This window comes from Leucoraja erinacea, chromosome 13 (assembly GCF_028641065.1).
Source record: "Leucoraja erinacea ecotype New England chromosome 13, Leri_hhj_1, whole genome shotgun sequence".
NCBI classification, from domain to species: Eukaryota; Metazoa; Chordata; class Chondrichthyes; order Rajiformes; family Rajidae; genus Leucoraja; species Leucoraja erinaceus.
The window spans coordinates 42,250,130-42,270,315 of NC_073389.1; the positions used below are offsets into that span (position 1 = coordinate 42,250,130).

At 42.3% G+C, this 20,186-nt stretch overlaps 1 protein-coding gene across 3 annotated transcripts in view; it reads left to right on the forward strand.

Annotated features, from left to right (window-relative positions):
* epha3 (eph receptor A3) overlaps positions 1-19,909 on the forward strand; it is a 216,268-nt gene extending 196,359 nt beyond the window's left edge. For all 3 annotated transcript variants that reach the window (XM_055645049.1, XM_055645047.1, XM_055645046.1), the window contains 2 exons: positions 10,778-10,933; positions 18,978-19,909. In XM_055645049.1, the coding sequence (XP_055501024.1) occupies positions 10,778-10,933; positions 18,978-19,083 (262 nt within the window). In that variant the 3' untranslated portion in view covers positions 19,084-19,909. The remainder of the gene's footprint in view (positions 1-10,777; positions 10,934-18,977) is intronic.
* Positions 19,910-20,186: the final 277 nt, after the last annotated feature.

The window sequence follows — 20,186 nt, forward strand, 5'->3', positions numbered from 1 at the left end:
GTGGGAGTGAAATGAGAGCATGGCCAGTGTGATGTGGGTCTTTGCCAATATTGGCTGTCTTTTTAAGGCCCCCCAGGGCATACTCTCATCTCAATTCTACCATCATGAAGAAGGTACGGGAAGTCTGAAAACAGTTACCTGGTTCAAGAAAAGCTTCTTCCCAACGATCATCAGGTTCTTGAACACTAATCACAACCCTACCTTAGCAACCATGACCTACTATGGACTTTATTCTGGTTGCCCAATGTGCTTCGGTTTTGGTCTGAGTATTACTGATTATTAATTGATCGTATTATTGATTATTGTACATTTGTTTGTGTTTTAGTGCATTAATGGGCCTGTTAAGCTGCAGCAAGTTAGAATGTCATTGTTCCCTTGTCTGACACTTAAAACACTTTTGACACTTGAGAGCAAATGTCTCATGGCTAATGTGCAGGACGGAACTGCAGATGCTGGTTTAAATCGAAGATGGACACAAAATTCTGGAATAACTCAGCGGGTCAGGAGAAAAGGAATAGATTACTTTTTGGGTCGAGACCCTTCTTCAGACTGAGAGTCAGAAAGGGAAACTTGAGATATAGATGGTGATATGGAGAGATGGTGACCAAATGAATGAAAGATAGCTTTGTATCTATCTCATAGCTAATGGTTATTTTGTAGAATCATTTATCAATCAAAAAGGTGTAATCAATTTTAGACACAAAAAGCTGGAGTAACTCAGCAGGTCAAATAGCATAGAAACATAGAAAATAGGTGCTGGAGTAGGCCATTCGGTCCTTTGAGCCAACACCACCATTCAATATGATCATGGCTGATCATCCAAAATCAGTACCCCGTTCCTGCTTTTTCCCCATATCCCTTGATTCCATTAGCCCTAAGAGATAAATCTAACTGTCTCTTGAAAACTCTCTCGAGCACCTCTGGGGAAAAGGAATAGGTGACGTTTCAGGTCAAGACCCTTCTTCAGACTGAGAGCCAGGAGAAATGGAACAAGAGACATAGACGATGATGTAGAGAGATATAGAACAAATGAATGAAAGATATACAAAAAAGTAACACCGATAAAGGAAACAGGCCATTGTTAGCTGTGGGCTGGGTGAAAACGAATTACAGGCAATGAGATTCAACAAGTCCACTTTGCAATTAATATAACGGCTTGGGTGGGGGAGGGATGGAGAGAGAGGGGATGCAAGGGTTGCCTGGTTAGAGAAATCAATATTCATTCTCTCCAGAGATGCTGCCTGTCCCACTGAGTTACTCCACCTTTTGTAATCTACCAAAATCAGTTGATTTGTTATCACAGCAATCTCTAATAATAGGAAATAATAGGGAATCTTATTTTCAAATAGTCCGCGATGCTTACATCCATAACGAATGCCAAGATTTTCACTGCAAAATCAATATTAGAAGTGAACCTCTTCACAACGTTGCAAAATACATAAGGAGGCAGATGGTTGCTGACTAAACAGATACTAGGACTGGCAGTTACATGAGAGTTGTGTGCTACTCAGGGAGCCGAGAGCCCATATGTGAGACTCACTTGAATGTAATTCCTACAAGCTGTGGGACCCATCAAAAACATGCCCTATGTTCTAACATTGCTCTGTTGTAGCACTTAATGTACAGCTTGGAGCTGACATTTGATGAATTGAGTAGGCCTTTAACTCTGTAGGAAACAGAACAAGATTGCCACTAAACACAAAATGCGTTTTTGCTTAATTACCTCAGATTCTTACTTCCCTAGATGAAAGCAAACCACCACCTCGAATGCAATCTTACCAGAGCAAAATTCCTGCATCTCATCACCCCTTCTCACAATCTTGTGCCAGATAGAAACAGCACAATTAAAATGTGCACGTGTCCTGTGAGGTTCAGGAGCATGATCTGTCCTGTATCAAGGCATGAACGAAAGCCCTTTGCAGGTTGTCAGGCCACAGTTTCCACTGAATGGGGGAAAAACTCAAGGTCATTTGAAGCTAGAAACCATGTGTAGGCAGGAACTGCAGATAGACAAAAAATGCTGGAGTAACTCAGCGGGACATGCAACATCTTTGGAGAGAAGGAATGGGTGACATTTTGGGTCAAAACCCTTCAGGCTGAGTCACTCCAGCATTTTGTTGCTATCTTCGATTTGAACCAGCATCTGCAGTTCTTTCCTATGCAAGGAATTGCAGATGCTAGTTTAGACCGAAGATAGGCACAAAGTGCTAGATTAAAGTCATACAAGACATGATTACTATCATAGCCATAATCCTGCTTTCCTTTATCGCAAAAGACATATGTCTTTTGAAGAAAGACTGGATAGACTTGGTTTATAGAATTTAGGAGATTGAGAGGGGATCTTATAGAAACTTCAAAAATTCTTAAGGGGTTGGACAGGCTAGATGCAGGAAGATTGTTCCCGATGTTGGGGAAGTCCAGGACAAGGGGTCACAGCTTAAGGATAAGGGGGAAATCCTTTAAAACCGAGATGAGGAGAACTTTTTTCACACAGAGAGTGGTGAATCTCTGGAACTCTCTGCCACAGAGGGTAGTTGAGGCCAGTTCATTGTCTATATTTAAGAGGGAGTTAGGTGTGGCCCTCGTGGCCAAGGGGATCAGATAGTATGGAGAGAAGGCAGGTACGGGATACTGAGTTGGATGATCAGCCATGATCATATTAAATGGCGGTGCAGGCTCGAAGGGCCGAATGGCCTACTCCTGCACCTAATTTCTATGTTTCTATGTTTCTATACGTCTTTTGATAGGTTCTGACAGATGGCAAAGATAGGAGTATAAACACAAAATACTGGAGTAATTCAACGGGTCAGGCACCTTCACTGAAGAAAGAGAATAGGTGAAGTTTTGGATCGGAACCCTTCTTCAGACTGAAAGTAGAGGTTGGGGAGCGGGATGGTGGTGGGAGGGGAGACATAACCACTAAGTTACTCCAGCATTTTGTGTTTATCTTCGGTAGAAACCACGTTGATCTAACACAATAAAGCTTGGATGTGTCAATCTTCAAAGTGCAACTTGGTGCCTGCTTATGAAGAGGTCTCTGATAGTTTGCAAATCTCTGCGATCTTTCAAGAACAATGTAAAGTTGGAAAGGGTACAGAGTACATTTACGAGGATGTTGCCAGGACTCGAGGGCCTGAGCTATAGGAAGAGATTGAACCAGGTTGGGACTCTATTCCTTGGAGCACAGGAGGATGAGGGGTGATCGTACAGAGGTGTATAAAATCATGGGAGGAACAGATAGGGTAGACACACAGAGTCACTCGCCCAGAGTAGAGGAATCAAGAACCAGAGGACATAGCTTTATGAGGAAAGATTTAACAGGAATCTGAGGAGTAACTTTTTCACACAAAGGCTGGTGGGTGTATGGACCGAGCTGCCAGAGGATGTAGTTGAGGCAGGTACTATCGCAACAATTAGACAGGTATATGGAAAGGATAGGTTTGGAGGGATATGGGCCAAATGAAGACAGGTGGGACAAGTGTAGATGGGATGTAGGATTCTATGATACTATAACAACATTCAATCTCCCCTCACCTACAAATATCCAGTAAACATTAGATCTACATTAGCTGTAAAACATCTTCATTCCAGACATCTTTAAAACATTACATCTAAAAAAGATGAACGTCTATGAACATTTGCTTGCTACATGTTTACCTTGCACTAAACGTTATTCCTTTATCATGTACTGTACCTGTACAATGTGAATGGTTCGATTGTAATCGTGTGTTGTCTTTCCGCTGTCTGGTTAGCACACAACAAAAGCTGTTGACTGTACCTCGGTACACGTGACAATAAACTAAAACTGAACTGTTTCAGATCGATCGGATTAGCTGAGGTTCCTTGTTTGAAGTATTAGATTGCTGAAGATGCCCGAGGGCAGGGCCTTTTGATTGGGATTGTAGAGTTCACCACTTAACCACACACAACAGACGTTGCTGCTTTTCAAGGGAACCTTTGTTTTGGCCTTGATTGTAAAAGGATAATCAATAAATCAGGGCCGGTTGGGAAGCCTCCGTACAAATTGACCAGCATTTAATTCAAGCATCGATTCCTAACATCATCTCCCAGCTCTGTTTCACAGCCTCCAGGCAAAGTTAACTAAGCCAGCAGAACCTTCCACAGATATTAATATGTGCAGTGGGGTTAAGATTGATTAGCCCCAAAATCATAATGCAGCAGAAAGCCAATGGATGATACAATTCCCAAATGAAGTGCTTCCTACATTCTTTATTTTTCCTTAACTTACATCGAAGGGTTTAATTCACTCCTCAGTTAATATATAAGTAACTGTTTTTGTTTGCAGCAGGTTCAATTTGTTCGTGAAGAGTCTATTTTCAACTGTGATTGCTGCTCCAACAATATTGTCTCCTGTTTGTTATCCCTCCATCTTGATCAATCTAAATCTGTCTACAACTTGGAATTGCAGATGTTGGTTTTACAGCAAAGATAGACACAATAAACTGGAGTAAATCAGCGACCCAGGCAGCATCTCTGGAGAAAAGGAATAGGTGACGTTTTGGGTGGAGACCCTTCTTTAGACTGAGATTCAGGGGAAAATGGAACGAGAGATATAGATGGTACTTAGACCAAATGAATGGAAGATATGCAGAAAGCAATGATAATCAAGGAAACATGGATCTCACAATGGTCCGTTGTTTGGTGTTACGAGTTACACAGATAGCTCCCGTTCCCCTTTCCCCTGACTCTCAGTCTGAAGAAGGGTTTTAACCCAAAACGTCACCTATTCCTTCTTTCCAGAGATGCTGCCTGATCCACTGAGTTACTCCAGCTTTTTTGTGTCTGTCTCCAGTTTAAACCAGTGTCTGCAGTTCCTCCCTGCACACCTTGCATCCCTTTTCCATCAGAAGCCAGTCAGGCGTGGGATGAAGTGAGTTGACTGTAGCCTTGTTCACGCTGGCGTCGAAGGTTACCTTCTTTACCTTCTCCCTCTTTGTGTCTTTGCCGACACAATATAAGCGACGCCACGCGAGAGCCATGAGGAACGTTTCGAGAGCATCTGGCGTACTCCAGATGCCACAGCTCACAGTGTCAGATCATTAAGGGAAAGAGGAAGATAGGCAGCTGCTTCGTCCTGAGGTCAATTAGGTTAATTGATTCTGTTGAGGTATGCCTGTAAAATGCCCGGGAGCCAGACAATTACAAGCCCAGGCAATCTGCAAACTTCCTTCAGCACGGCAATTAATCTGCATTTGTCCCAAGCAGCAAATGTATTTTTTATGATCTTAAAGGGACAGTCCATTAAATACATCTCTATGTCCACAGTTAAACAAAATGCAGCAGAGTGTTCATCAAATAGCAGAAAGAACTGCTGCTGTCAATCACATCATCGGGCAACTTATCATAGAACATAGAACAGTACAGCATAGGATCAGGCCCTTCAGCCCGCAATGCCCGTGCTGAACTTGTTGCCTAGTGGAATTACAGGAGATCGAGTCAGAAGATTAAATTATTTGATGGACCCCTGTTGTTAACAGATGAAATTATAAAAAAGAAGTGAGATCCAGAAATATCCAGCCCCATCTATTTGGTATTTACTGCTTGTTAATTCCATCTGACATATTTTTTTAAATATGTTTATATTAGAAATATTTTTTTTTGCAATTGAAATTTTATCCAAATATAATTCTACCAAGAATTAGAAGGCAAACATATATTGTACAAAAATAATTAAATAATCTAAGAATCTCACTATTTGGATCTATTTTATTAATCCAAATAAAATATGGATTTTATTGGAGAAAAAAATCTCTTTGTTTTAATTAAATTAAGAACCTGATGGAGCATGTGTTCCTAAGATTGCTTAGCCAAGAACCTTGTGTGTAACTAGGTTGAGTTCTGATCCAGTCATGGATTATAACTCGCTGCAGGAGTTGTACAGCTGAGAGCCAAACCCAGAATGGAAACTGACCAAAGCTTCACGGGCGTGGAGAAGAAGAAATGTTAATGTCAGTGGAGACGTGGCCAGTTTCTCAGCGTGACAGTGTGGGGAATGCTCTCTGGTTGCAGTGGAATTGGGAGCAGGGCTACAGGCAGCAGGTCAAAGCAAATGTACCTGACACGGTGATGGCGTGGTAGAACTACTAACTTTCAGCACCAGAGACCCGGGTTCGAAGAAAGAGATTAGTTAAAACAAATGTAGGTCCCTTGCAGTCAGAAACAGGTGAGTTGATCATGGGGAACAAGGATATGGCGGACCAATTGAATAACTACTTTGGTTCCGTCTTCACTAAGGAAGACATAAATAATCTGCCGGAAATAGCAGGGGACCGCGGGTCAAAGGAGTTGGAGGAATTGAGTGAAATCCAGGTTAGTCGGGAAGTGGTGTTGGGGAAATTGAATGGATTAAAGGCCGATAAATCCCCAGGGCCAGATAGGCTGCATCCCAGAGTACTTAAGGAAGTAGCTCCAGAAATAGTGGATGCATTAGTAATAATCTTTCAAAACTCTTTAGATTCTGGAGTAGTTCCTGAGGATTGGCGGGTAGCAAACGTAACCCCACTTTTTAAGAAGGGAGGGAGAGAGAAAACGGGGAATTACAGACCAGTTAGTCTAACATCGGTAGTGTGGAAACTGCTAGTCAGTTATTAAAGATGGGATAGCAGCACATTTGGAAAGTGGTGAAATCATTGGACAAAGTCAGCATGGATTTACGAAAGGTAAATCATGTCTGACGAATCTTACAGAATTTTTCGAGGATGTATTTAGTAGCGTGGATAGGGGAGAACCAGTAGATGTGGTGTATCTAGACTTCCAGAAGGCTTTCGACAAGGTCCCACATAAGAGATTAGTATACAAACTTAAAGCACATGGCATTGGGGATTCAGTATTGATGTGGATAGAGAACTGGCTGGCAAACAGGAAGCAAAGAGTAGGAGCAAACGGGTCCTTTTAACAATGGCGGGCAGTGACTAGTGGGGTACCGCAAGGCTCAGTGCTGGGACCCCAGCTATTTACAATATATATTAATGATCTGGATGAGGGAATTGAAGGCAATATCTCCAAGTTTACGGATGGCACTAAGCTGGGGGGCAGTGTTAGCTGTGAGGAGGATGCTAGGAGACTGCAAGGTGACTTGGATAGGCTGGGTGAGTGGGAAAATGTTTGGCAGATGCAGTATAATGTGGATAAATGTGAGGTTATCCATTTTGGTGGCAAAAACAGGAAAGCAGACCTAAATGGTGGCCGATTAGGAAAAGGGGAGATGCAGCGAGACCTGGGTGTCATGGTACACCAGTCATTGAAAGTAGGCATTCAGGTGCAGCAGGCAGTGAAGAAAGCGAATGGTATGTTAGCTTTCATAGCAAAGGGATTTGAGTATAGGAGCAGGGAGGTTCTACTGCAGTTGTACAGGGTCTTGGTGAGACCACACCTGGAGTATTGCGTACAGTTTTGGTCTCCAAATCTAAGGAAGGACATTATTGCCATAGAGGGAGTACAGAAAAGGTTCACCAGACTGATTCCTGGGATGTCAGGACCGTCTTATGAAGAAAGACTGGATAGACTTGGTTTATACTCTCTAGAATTTAGGAGATTGAGAGGGGATCTTATAGAAACTTACAAAATTCTTAAGGGGTTGGACAGGCTAGATGCAGGAAGATTGTTCCTGATGTTGGGGAAGTCCAGGACAAGGGGTCACAGCTTAAGGATAAGAGGGAAATCCTTTAAAACCGAGATGAGAAAAACTTTTTTCACACAGAGAGTGGTGAATCTCTGGAACTCTCTGCCACAGAGGGTAGTTGAGGCCAGTTCATTGGCTATATTTAAGAGGGAGTTAGATGTGGCCCTTGTGGCTAAGGGGATCAGAGGGTATGGAGAGAAGGCAGGTACGGGATAGTGAGTTGGATGATCAGCCATGATCATATTGAATGGCGGTGCAGGCTCGAAGGGCCGAATGGCCTACTCCTGCACCTAATTTCTATGTTTCTATGATCCTGACTACTGATGCTGCCTGTAGCCGTGTGGGTTTTTCCCGAGATCTTTGGTTTTGTCCCACATACAACGACGTATAGGTTTGTAGGTTAATTGGCTTGGTATAAATGTAAATTGTCCCGTGTGTGTTAACGTGGATAGTGTTAATGTGCGGGGATCGCTGGTCGGAGTGGACTCAGTGGGCTGAAGGGCCTGCTTTGTGCTGTATCTCTAAACTAAACAAGAGAAATGGAGTCCAGAGGAATGATAGTGGGAGGCAGACGGGTGTACGGGACACAAATGATCGTTAATACGTGCCCATGGGACTGGAAGGACCATTTTGTTTTGCGTGGTCCAAAAGGTAACAAAAATAAGTAAATTAACTAGCTTCCTAAGCTTCTTCTGGTTTCACCCACACTGCTTAATTGGCTTTGCAGTGCAGACAAAATGGCGTTCCAACTTTGTCTTTGTATTAAAATTGGAATCAGACTCTGACGATGAAATTGTCAACCCTGTTGTAAATTTATCACCTTGCATAAGATATCCGGCTCACCTGCTCAGCGGGACACATCTTCAAAGGCTGTCATTTTTTTAAATTGAAGTTGACTTTCAGTGACCTCAGCACTGGGTTTCCACCTAGGTTTAGGTTTGTTATTGTAACTTGTAATGAGTGAACATTGAAAAGCTTTGTTTTGCATGCTACCCAAACAGACGGGATATACCATACGTAAATCCAATCACATCAAACTCAAATATAATAGAGAGAGCAAAGGGGAAGATACAGAGTGCAAATTTAGTTCTCGGCGTGGTAGTGCAACACTTCCACAGACAGAGTCCAATGTCCTCAATGGGGACGGTTCAGAAGGCCGATAACAGAAAGGAAGAGGGGAAGTAGGGTTATCTCAGGAATTCTGCAGCCCACACAGTCTCAATTCCAGTCACAGCTCACCCCGTGGGTTAGAGGATTCCACTTGTCAGATATCTTCCTCAGCAGAGCAGGCAGCAGGGTTGAAGAAGCCTCTTATATTAGCTGCACCTTGTGGGCAGTTGGAAACCAGGGATAATGTGAAGGATAGGGTCATTCCCTCATTCCAAAGGGAGTCTTGTGGTGAACATTATGAAGCGTTAACTGGGGCTTTTTACAAGTGTACAATTGTATCAATTGTCAAGTACCACCTTTTCCAGGATTGGTAATATGGAGAAATGCTGTCACAAGGAACTGCGGATGCTGGTTTACGAAAAAAAAAACACAAATGCGGGTCGAGTAGCATCTCTGGAGACACATAGCAGCACAGCAGGGCAGTGGTAGAGTTGCTGCCAGGTTTGATCTTAATTACGGGTGCTGTCTATTTGGAGTTTGTGCATTCTCCCTATGACAGAATGAGTTTTCTCCCACTTTCCAAAGAAGTGTAGGTTTGTATGTTAATTGGCTTCGGTAAATTCTGTTAATCTGATAGGTGAACAATGCGATCGCTGGTTGGCACGTACTGGGTGGGTCGAAGGGCCTGTTTCCACGGTGTATCACTAAATTAAGCTAAATTAAACTAAACATGAGTAGGTGATGAAAGAACACAAAGTCATGGAGTAACTCAGCAGGTCAGGCACCATCTCTAAAGAATATGACAGGTGATGTTTCGGATGAGAACCCTACTTCAGAACGGAAATATCACCTATTCAGTTTCTCCAGAGATGCTGCCCGACTTTGCTGCATTATTTGTGTATTAACCAGCACCTGTAGTTCCTTGTTTCTACATGGATAGGTGGTGATTCGGGCCAAGACCTATCTTCAGACTGATTGTTGTAGAGGGGAAGCTCTTTTGCAACTTTCTCCCCTAATGCACTACGTCTTGTTCCAAAAAATTACCTATTATACCTGACTACACCGCCCAATACGGACTTCCATCTGTATATATGTATGTAGCGCCGCAGAATTTGTGCACCTATTCCCCCCCCCCCCCATCTCCCTTCTGTTTTTTGTTTTTTCTGTTTCTTGTTTTTGTGCTAAATTATATGTATGCACTGAGTACGAGCAGCTTTCAGTTTCACTGTACATGTATAGTGACAATAAATGGCATATCTATCTATATCTATCCATGTCCACTGGAGATGGTGCCTGACCCACTGAGATGCTCTGGAGAAACTCGGCGGGTGAGGCAGCATCTATGGAGCAAAGGAATAGGTGACGTTTCGGGTCGAAACCCTTCTTCAGACTGATGTGGGGGTGGGGGGGTGAAAAGAAGACTACCTTCGATTTTTTTCAGCATCTGCAGTTCTTTCTTAAACACATGAGATACTCTAGTATTTTTTGTTTGCTAATATCATTGTTTAATTCTTTGCTTCAGTAAAATATAACCATAACAGGGTATTTCTGAGCTGATGACTGCACTGTGGTCAGTCAGTGCTACAATACGACAGATTAAACAGATGAAGCCAGAGTTACAGATACATGTTTGTAATTGGCAACACCCACTGAGTCTAGTTTAGTTTAGAGAGACAGCGCGGAAATAGGCCCTTCAGGCCACCAGGTCCACGCTCACCGATGATCCCGGTACACTAACACTATCCTACACACTAGAGGCAATTTACAATTTTATGGAAGCCAATTAACCTACAAACCTGTATGTCTTTGGAGTGTCGGAGGGAACCGGAGCATCCGGAGAAAGCTCACGCGGTCACGGGGAGAGCGTGCAAACTCCGTACAGACAGCACCTGCAGTCAGGATTGAACCCGGGTCCCTGACGCTGTAAGGCAGCTACTCTACCGCTGCGCCACTGTGCCGTCCTTTCTTGCTATGACGTACGGTGCTCTTTACTTATTCCTGGCCTTCTGATCTCCTTCTGATTAGGCCATCGAATCTGCTGCTGGACCGGAGCAACGGAGACATCACGGCGTTCCGCTCAGTGGGCGACTGGCTCGACGGCATGCGGATGGGACAGTACAAGGACAACTTCATGGGGGCTGGGTACCACCCTTGCGACATGGTGGCAAAACTGTCCTCAGAGTAAGTTTACCATTTACCGCCATTGCCCCAATGTTTTGGAGAAGTTGTACAAAATGCTCGCACCCAGAAGTGACCCTTGTGCTTTGTAAGCATTGTGTTGCACAAAGATAATTGTGCCTTTATACATTGAAGAAAATGAATATCGACACGACTGTAATTCTCGAAATGTTACTGAAGAAAACTGATGTCAATGGTTTAGGTTGTGCGGGTGCTGGAAACAATTGGAATCATTGATTCCTTGTTCAAGTGATATCCTCTGAAAGAATCCACTCAGGTTTCCTGATCATTCAGCAGGTGAATGGAATGGGTGAGGCCGGTTCTACGATATATGAAAAGGCCGACCAGGCTTGACAGAAGGTTTGTTCTGTGAATGAAAACCTGAGTCATGGAGCAGTATGGTCGGTACAATTGGCCTTTGTTCACTTCGGGGAAAGGATTAGCAGATCAAGTTGGAGCCCCAAGTAACTGCAGATACTGCAACCTGGAGCAAAAGAAAAACAAAATGGTGGATGAACTCAGCGGGTCAAGCAGCATCTGTGATGCATGGTCTCAAGCCAAAACATCGACCTTCCCTTTGGCTCCACAGATGGTGCCCAAACCATTGAGTTCCTCCAGCCATTCGGTTTTGGCTAACTGTTAAGGGTTACCTCCACCTAAACCGGGGCAAGGCCAATTTTGAAGGTATTAGTCAGAAACTTTCAGAAGTTGATTGGGGGAGGGAGGTGGGAGGCTTTTAATAGTGAGAGAGCAAAAGTTCAGATCCAAGATGTTCCTGTTACAGTGAAGGCTAGGAGGAGACAGGAACTTAGGAAGACAAGAGATGGTGAGGGTCTGGTCAAGAAAAAGGAGGTATATGTTGGGTATAAAGAGTTGGAATCAAACGAATCCCTTGCGGAGTACAGGGGTGTTAGAGTGCATTTAAGAGGGAAATCAGTGGGTACAATTCAGACATTTAAAACAGGTACGTGGATAGGATATGTACCAGGCGTAGGCATGTGGGATTAGCTCAGTTAAGCAACTTGATCGGCATTGAGAGTTGGTTCGAAGGTCCTTTTTCCATGTTGTATGAATCAATTGCTCTACTTCTTCATGAACTGGTGACAATGTTTTTAAAGATTGTGAGGAAATGGTTGTTTTTATTACACATACAGAGCGAGCGTCAGATATCATGGAAACAGAATCGCTTGCTAAGTGCAGGTCATAAAACCTGCCCAACATTTAGAGCTGATCTCTTAATGGAATCACGCAGTTAAGAGATTTAAATTGGCACTAGGTCCAGTTTGGATCTTTAAATAAATCATAATTTCACCAGCATTCTTCAAATGTATTTTGCAAGTTACTTATGGAATCATAAGTAGGTTTAAAACCAGACCTGCAGTTTGGAGCAGGTTTATAAAGAGGTTGATATTGCCTACTGTCCCATTCTGATTAGTTTAGTTCAGAGGTATAGCATGGAAACAGGCCCTTTGGCCCACTGATTCCACGCCGACCATTGATCACCCGTTCACACTAGCCCTATATTATCCCACTTTCTCATCCACTCCCTCAACACTAGGGGACAATTTACAGAGACCAATTAACCTACAAACCCGCATGTCTTTGAAATATGGAAGGAAACCGGGGCACCCAGAGGAATCCCACATGCACACCCGAGATCAGGATCAGATTCAGATTCAGATTCAGATTCAACTTTAACTGTCATTGTCAGTGTACAGTACAGAGACAACAAAATGCAGTTAGCATCTCCCTGGAAGAGCGACATAGAATATGATTTCAATAAATAAATCTATTTACATGTATACAGACATAGTGTTTTTCCTGTGGGAGGATGTGTCCGGGGGTGGTGGTGATTGGCAGTCACTGAGGTACATTGTTGAGTAGTGTGACAGCCGCAGGGAAGAAGCTGTTCCTGGACCTGCTGGTCCGGCAACGGAGAGACCTGTAGCGCCTCCCGGATGGTAGGAGGGTAAACAGTCCATGGTTGGGGTGAGAGCAGTCCTTGGCGATGCTGAGCGCCGTCCGCAGACAACGCTTGCTTTGGACAGACTCAATGGAGGGGAGCGAGGAACCGGTGATGCGTTGGGCGATTTTCACCTCTGCAGTGCTTTCCGGTCGGAGACAGAGCAGTTGCCATACCATACTGTGATACTGTTGGTAAGGATGCTCTCGATGGTGCAGCGGTAGAAGTTCACCAGGATCTGAGGAGACAGATTGACCTTCTTCAGTCTCCTCAGGAAGAAGAGACGCTGGTGAGCCTTCTTGACCAGAGTTGAGGTATTGTGGGTCCAAGAGAGGTCATCGGAGATGTTAACCCCCAGGAACCTGAAGCTGGAAACACGTTCCACCTCCGTCCCATTGATGTGGATGGGGGTGGGCGTGCCGCCCCTGGACCTCCTGAAGTCTACAATGAGCTGGGAATCGAACCTGGGACTCTGAGGCAGCAGCTTTACCAGCTGTGCCACTGTGCCAGCCTAAATTGATCAGCAGTTTAATAGAGAGATTAAACAAGAACTTACCAGTTTGAAGTTGGATCTTTATTTTATGAGAAGTTGCGATGAGGGATTACGTGAAGAAGCCCACCAGATCGCATGCGCATTAATCTTCAAAGTAGCTGTATGAACCCACAGAATAGTTGCTTAGAGAGAGATTGAAGGCTAGAACTATCGATTGATCTTTATGAGAATAGGGTGACGGCTGGTAGGGTGGAAGGTGAGGACAAGGGGAACTCTGCCTTTGTTACGAGAGGTGTTGCCTTACAATCCCGCCTTTCCGATTTTTATCAAAAGACAGTCAAGTCCCAGAGTGGTTGCGATTGAGTCAAAAATGTCCCAAGAGAAAAGCATGTGATGAGATTTAATATTAAAAAATTTATAAATGGCATGAGACAATGGTAACCATATTTCTAATTGCTTCAAAAAAGACTCTGCAGTGTGTTTCAGCTCCATTGTTATTAAGAACTGCGGCACAGAATTTAAGTTTCTTTTCCTTCAATAAAGCAGACAAATATCACCAGGATTTTTCCGTTCGCTAAAACGAGATGGCTCTTACTAGGGATAGCAAAATGAATTGAAAGTTCAATTCCCATTTTGAGGACTTTTGAAATGTCTCTTGAGATGGATTTGTGCTGCAATCACTTGGGATTATTGAAGTGCCCACTAGATAACCACACGTTCACACTGAATGAATATTGACCTTTTCCTGCAATAAGCTAAATGAAACATTTTGCCAGAAAACGAAGTTTGATAAGTACAACAAATTTGCCTCATGTAGTATTTTTAAGAACATTATTTTAAGTTTGGTCTTCAGCTATTTAAAGAGGCAAGACTTAGATTAGTTTCCAAAATTACAGTTATGGGACACCATGGGAAGCACAGTGGCGCAGCCAGTAGAGCTGCTGCATCACAGTGCCAGAGACCCGGGTTCGATCCTGACCTCGAGGCAGTTTGCATGGAGTTTGCATGTTTTTTTAATTTTATCTTCGTCCACAATTATTGTTTGTTTGTTTTTATGTTTGTGTGTGTGTGTGTGTGTGTGTGTGTGTGTGGTGCAGTGTGTGTGTGTGTGTGTGTGTGTGTGTGTGTGTGTGTGTGTGTGTGTGTGTGTCATCACACATACACATAGACCCGGGTTGAAAGTGGCAATGCGAGGCAGTGCAAAAGACAAACAACAGTTTGCATGTTTTTTTAATTATAAACACAATCGTAACACAATTGTGTGTTTGTTGTGTGTGTGCGCGCGCGTGTGTGTGTGTGTGTGTGTGTGTGTGTGTGTGTGTGTGTGTGTGTGTGTGTGTGTGTGTGTGTGTGTGTGTGTATATAAGTTCATATCTTTATGTTATAGGAGCAGAATTAGGCCATTCAGCCCATCGAGTCTACTGCACCATTCAACCTTGACTGATCTATCTTTCCTCTCTGACCCCTCTCACCCTGGCCACAAACTCTTTGAAGCATTGCCCTCTGCAAGGTGACTCCGGATTGTCAAAGCCATCACATCCAGACATAAAAACAGTTTTTTTCCACACAGTAGCTCTACTCAACAACCAAAAGTCTGTAGCCTCCTTTTGTTCTGGTATTTTATTTCATTCTTCACATGTTTAAATTATAATGTTTTATTCTTAATTGTTTACTGTATATCGTGTTGTTACTTGCGAGCAAAGCAGCAAGGCAAATTCCTTGTATGTATACATCCTTGTATGTGTACATACATACATATTTATTCAATTCAATTCTTCTCAATCCCATTTTCCTGCCTTCTCCCCATAACCCTTGATACCCTTACTAATCATATATATATATATATATAAAACGGATAATGGAACATTATAGATATATATATAAATAAGATTTTAAAAGTTATTATATTGTTTACAGAGTGCTATATTTACACATTCTGTTGCGCTGCTGCAAGTAAGAATGTCATTCTTCTCTGGGGTACATGACAATAAAATACTCTTGACTCTTGACTCCCTGTGGCCACGTGGATTTCCTCCGGGTGTTCTGGTTTCCTCCCACCTCCCAAAGACATGCGGGTTTGTCAGTTAATTGGCCTCCATAAAATTGTCTCTAGTGTGTAGGGAGTGTATGAGAACTAGTGAGAATGGGTGAATGATAGTCTCGGTGGGTCGTAGGGCCAGTTTCCATGCTCTAGCTCTAAAACTAAATAAACTATCAGGATTTCTTACATGTGCGCAAGTGGGAACCTTGGTCGAAACTTTGGAAAGAAGCCTGTTGCATATTTTAAACTATTGCAGAGTAATGTTAAAATTGACAGCAAGATAAATATTTCTGAGCATCAAACAAACCTATAAAAATAAGGCAAATAGATTTTGACCCTGTAATTTCAAAACAGGAAGTGTGCGCTACTGTACCTAACAAGTTCTGATTGAGGACTAGCAGCTCACTAAAGGACCCTTGAGAGTTTACTGAACTGTAAATTGTTACCCTTTCCAGGAATAAACACTGCTGTTAAAAATTAAGAATTGTAAATAGAAATGGAAATCAGATACTTGCCTATTTGGGCCAAGAATGAGCAGATTGATTTTAGTCTGTGCCTATGTCCGCGGCTCGTAACTTCTTCAGTCTGCAGTGTATTTGAAAAAAAAAGCACACCTTTGCAATCTGGCTAAATTTGAAAGGGTTTGTTTTTAGCAAAGAAGCCAATTGCAGTTTAAGTAAAAGGGAAGCCACAGACAAAACGACACATACCTAGGCAAATTTACCCAGGAAATATCAATTAAAAAAAAAACAATCAAGCTTCTGTTTCATTCCGAGAAGATTCCTTCAGTCGCTTTTTAAAATGTTGATTATATTTTGTATGCTTATTGGTTTCAGGGTGGAAACGTATCCTCTGTTTTAGTTGTGGCCATTCAATGTGTAATACAATGGCACAAATATATTGAACTTCATTTGACTTCAGTGAAACTCATTTTGGAAAAGGCATTCAATTAGCATACAATACTACATAGCCAAATAATCCCATACATGGAGAAGACCTCACAACATCATCACTTCTTGGTCATGGACCTGGCAGCATTCTACAGATTTAGACTATATAGTCTGCCCCAAGATGTTCTTAGCCTCTGCTTCAAACTCAAAAAGAACGGTGGTTATGAATCAGTGGAACATTTTGTTTCCTTTCCCAGCACCAGTTAATCGGTGGTCTTTCTAACATTAATTAGTGCTGAAGTTGAGAGAGTTCTTTGGTATAAGGCTGGACCTGAGGAGTCTGAAGAATGCTCCCGACTTGAAACGTTGCCTGTCCATTTCCAGCACAAATGTTGCCTGACCTACTGAGTCTCTCCAGCACTTTGTGTTTTGCTCAAGATTGCAATATCTATAGCTCATCGTATCTCCTGCTGGGATTGAAACAGCCCAATTAAGTTGGTGTGAGGTGTCTCCATCCAGCAGGGAGAATAGATTTTTCTCTCGGTCTCATAACCTCAGTTGCCAATCCACCTAAACACCTCCACACTTTTTTCACTTAACTGATATTATTTCTGACCATGTAATACAAAGATGGTCAAGTTTACATTGACTACTTTAAGAGCTCTAATATTAGGTTGAATATTCCAAGACACGACCAGAAACATTTTCCAACTCTTCAGTTGTAATTTGTTGAACATGTGTCAAAGGCAGATCAACAAAACATTCAGATGTGTTTGCCTGTGTGGTGTTCAATCCAAGTCTGACTTCTACTGCCCACTGAACCATTTGATCTCAACCATGGAGTTATATAAACATTGAGTCCTACAATGAGGCCCTTCAGCCCAACTTCTCTGTGCCAACCAAGATGCACCATCTACACTATTTCCTCTTGCCCACATTTGGCCCATATTCCTCTTAACCTTCCCTGTCCATGTACCTGCCCAAGTGCCTTTTAAATGTATTATAGCTAAAGGTGCAAACACTAGAACACTATTATGAGAACTCAGTATCTCCGCTGCTGGTGATGGGCCACCTCCAATTGCCATCCTTTGGGGTCCGAGTACATTTGACAGGCCAGCATCAGGTACAGTTCTAATGGTGCTGATCAATTAAGAGTCCAGCTTTATCTACTGTGGTTTATACACAGAAAATAGCCCTTTAGGCTCCGGCACATTGCCTTCATATTTTCCCTGAAAATTACAAAAACAAACCACTTGTCTAACCATTTTAATGAAGATGACGATGGCAGAAAAACAGCAACCACTCCCTGAGTGCCCAGGCCCTGCCTCATTGGGGCCTTTAACTGGGAACCTACCCCCCAAGTAGGCAAATAGATATTTACAAGTGAAATATAAAGTCCCAGAGAACTATAGGAACCTGTTTGCGATTTCTAGGTACAAGAGGACAGGATGTGTAGTAGGCAGCTAAAGGCTGCCCATAAAAATAAAGGATGAACCTTCGATTTGAGGGGACGATGAATTCATAGTGGATCAGGGGGAGTAGGACTCTTCTTACAATGTGCGATCCTGACGCTCAACAAAAGTGTTGAAAATAGCCCTTTAGGCTCATCTTATTTTGTACTCATAAGATCATAAGGTCATAAGGAATAGGAGTAGAATTAGGCAATTTGACCCATCAAGTCTACTCAGCCATTCAATCACGGCTGATCTATCTCTCTCTCCTAACCCGATTCTCCTGCCTTCTCCCCATAACCTCTGACACCTGTACTATTCAAGAATCTATCTATCTCTGCCTTAAAAATACCCACTGACTTGGCCTCCACAGCCTTCTGTGGCAAATAATTCCACAGATTCACCACCCTCTGACTAAATACATTTCTTCACATCTCCTTCCTAAAAGAACATCCTTTAATTCTGAGGCTATGGCCTCTTGACCTAGATGCTCCCACTAATGGAAACATCCTCTCCACATCCACTCTATCCAAGCCTTTCACTGTTCTGTATGTTTCAATGAGGTCCCCCCTCGTTCTTCTAAACTCCAGCGAGCCCAGTCCCAACAGGCCCAGTCCCAACAAACGCTACTCATTCCTGGGCTATGATATTGTACAAGGCTATTTCACCAGACGGCATCTGATCAAACTGTGATGTTGTTTTTCTTTCAGTCCCATGTCTTATTCATTGACCCCAGACTACAAAGCTGCATGTTATTTTGTTTGTCACACATGGATCAAAGCGTTGAACAGAAGCCCCCACGTGCATTTGCTATTAGTTTCCAATATCACTAAGTACATCTTTGGCTCAACTAGGTCAGCATTTCTGATGTTGAAAAGAAATAACTTTAACGTGTAGATGCAATAAAATTAATAATTGGTTTCAACTTCCATTTGTCTACAGTTCCATGTCAGTAGATGGCAGGCTATTGTCAGCACAATAGGGCACAACATTGGAAGAAATCTGCTAATTTTATTTAGGCAGAGCTCACTCACGCTGATATGAAAAGACTTCCAAAGGAAAACTCGTTGCTTTCGCTTTCACAAAACTTTAGCCTCTCGAGTTGTGCTGCGAATTTGGTGTCTGTTTCCCAGAAACCATTTTCTAACGATTTAAACACAGTGGACTTCTTAACACCATTACTTATTGTTGTTGTGTTTTCTTTTGCAGTGATATAATGAAGCTTGGAGTTACTCTTTCTGGACATCAGAAAAAGATGGTGAGCAGCATAAAGCAATTGGAAATGCACACAAAGAACAGCCCGGTCCCAGTGTAAACTGCAAACCTTGCCTTTGTGCGTCAGACTGCAATGCAACCAAGATTGAACCACTGAGATTGATACCACAGTGATTTGGAATCTGATAACACCATGGAGGTCACGATATAGGAATCCTGGTTTGGTCAGTTGATGTGGTGCATGAAAGACTCTCAAGCTCTTTAAGTGTAAATGCCTTAAGCAAAAGGAACGATGGCTCTTTTTTCTACCTTTTTTATATATTTAAAAAAGGTGGTCTGTTTTAAGTATTATTTATGATGGTAAGAAAATCAAAATCACAATCGGAGGCAAGAGAAAAAAAAATGTAGTTAAAATCTGTCATGGGAAAGAAAGTAATTTCTTTTTTGTTTTAAATAAAAGAAAAATATAATAGTTAGAGAGGTAATCGAACTTTTGGACAGTGGTAAACTGATCTGTGAGTTAGAAGCAATGGAAATGGTGCAGGTGTGCGTGTGGCTTTCAGTTTTTAAATTGGTTAAATTATTTGAAATGAGGCCGATTAAAATGTTGCGCAATACTGTAGATTTTTCACAGTGATTGAGAAGTTTAATGAATATCTTTGCTGCATTATGTCTTAAACAATTTATAGTCCATATTTTAGACTTTGCTGTCAGAGTGAAGCCCCATCCCTCAGTCTTTCCTATTGTTCTGCCATGTTAAGGTGTGCACAGCGATCATTAAACATTATCCTGTACAAGGTAACATAATTTCACGTCTTAAAATGTTAATTCATTTTTCAGAAAGGAAATCTGTTTCCCTCACGGTATTGAAAATTTTGTGAAATATGTATTATCTACATTAAATTTTTTATCTATTTTTGCCACAATATTTTGCAAGTGCTTATATTTTAAGGTTCACATTATTAACACACACATGCACATCAAGTGTAGCAGCTACACCACTTGGATTTTGAGCAGAAACATGGCCTACCCAGTCAAAGTTGTTTAATGTCTGAGCCAGTTGGTATGCAGTCAGAAGCTCATTGCATACTATATGTGTGTACCTCTTTCTCCCGATCCCTTTTTGGACAAAGAAGGTGTTTATTTTGTACCCAGTCCAAAAATAACATAAGATCAGAAGTTTCCAAGTCCTTCTGTATGTGC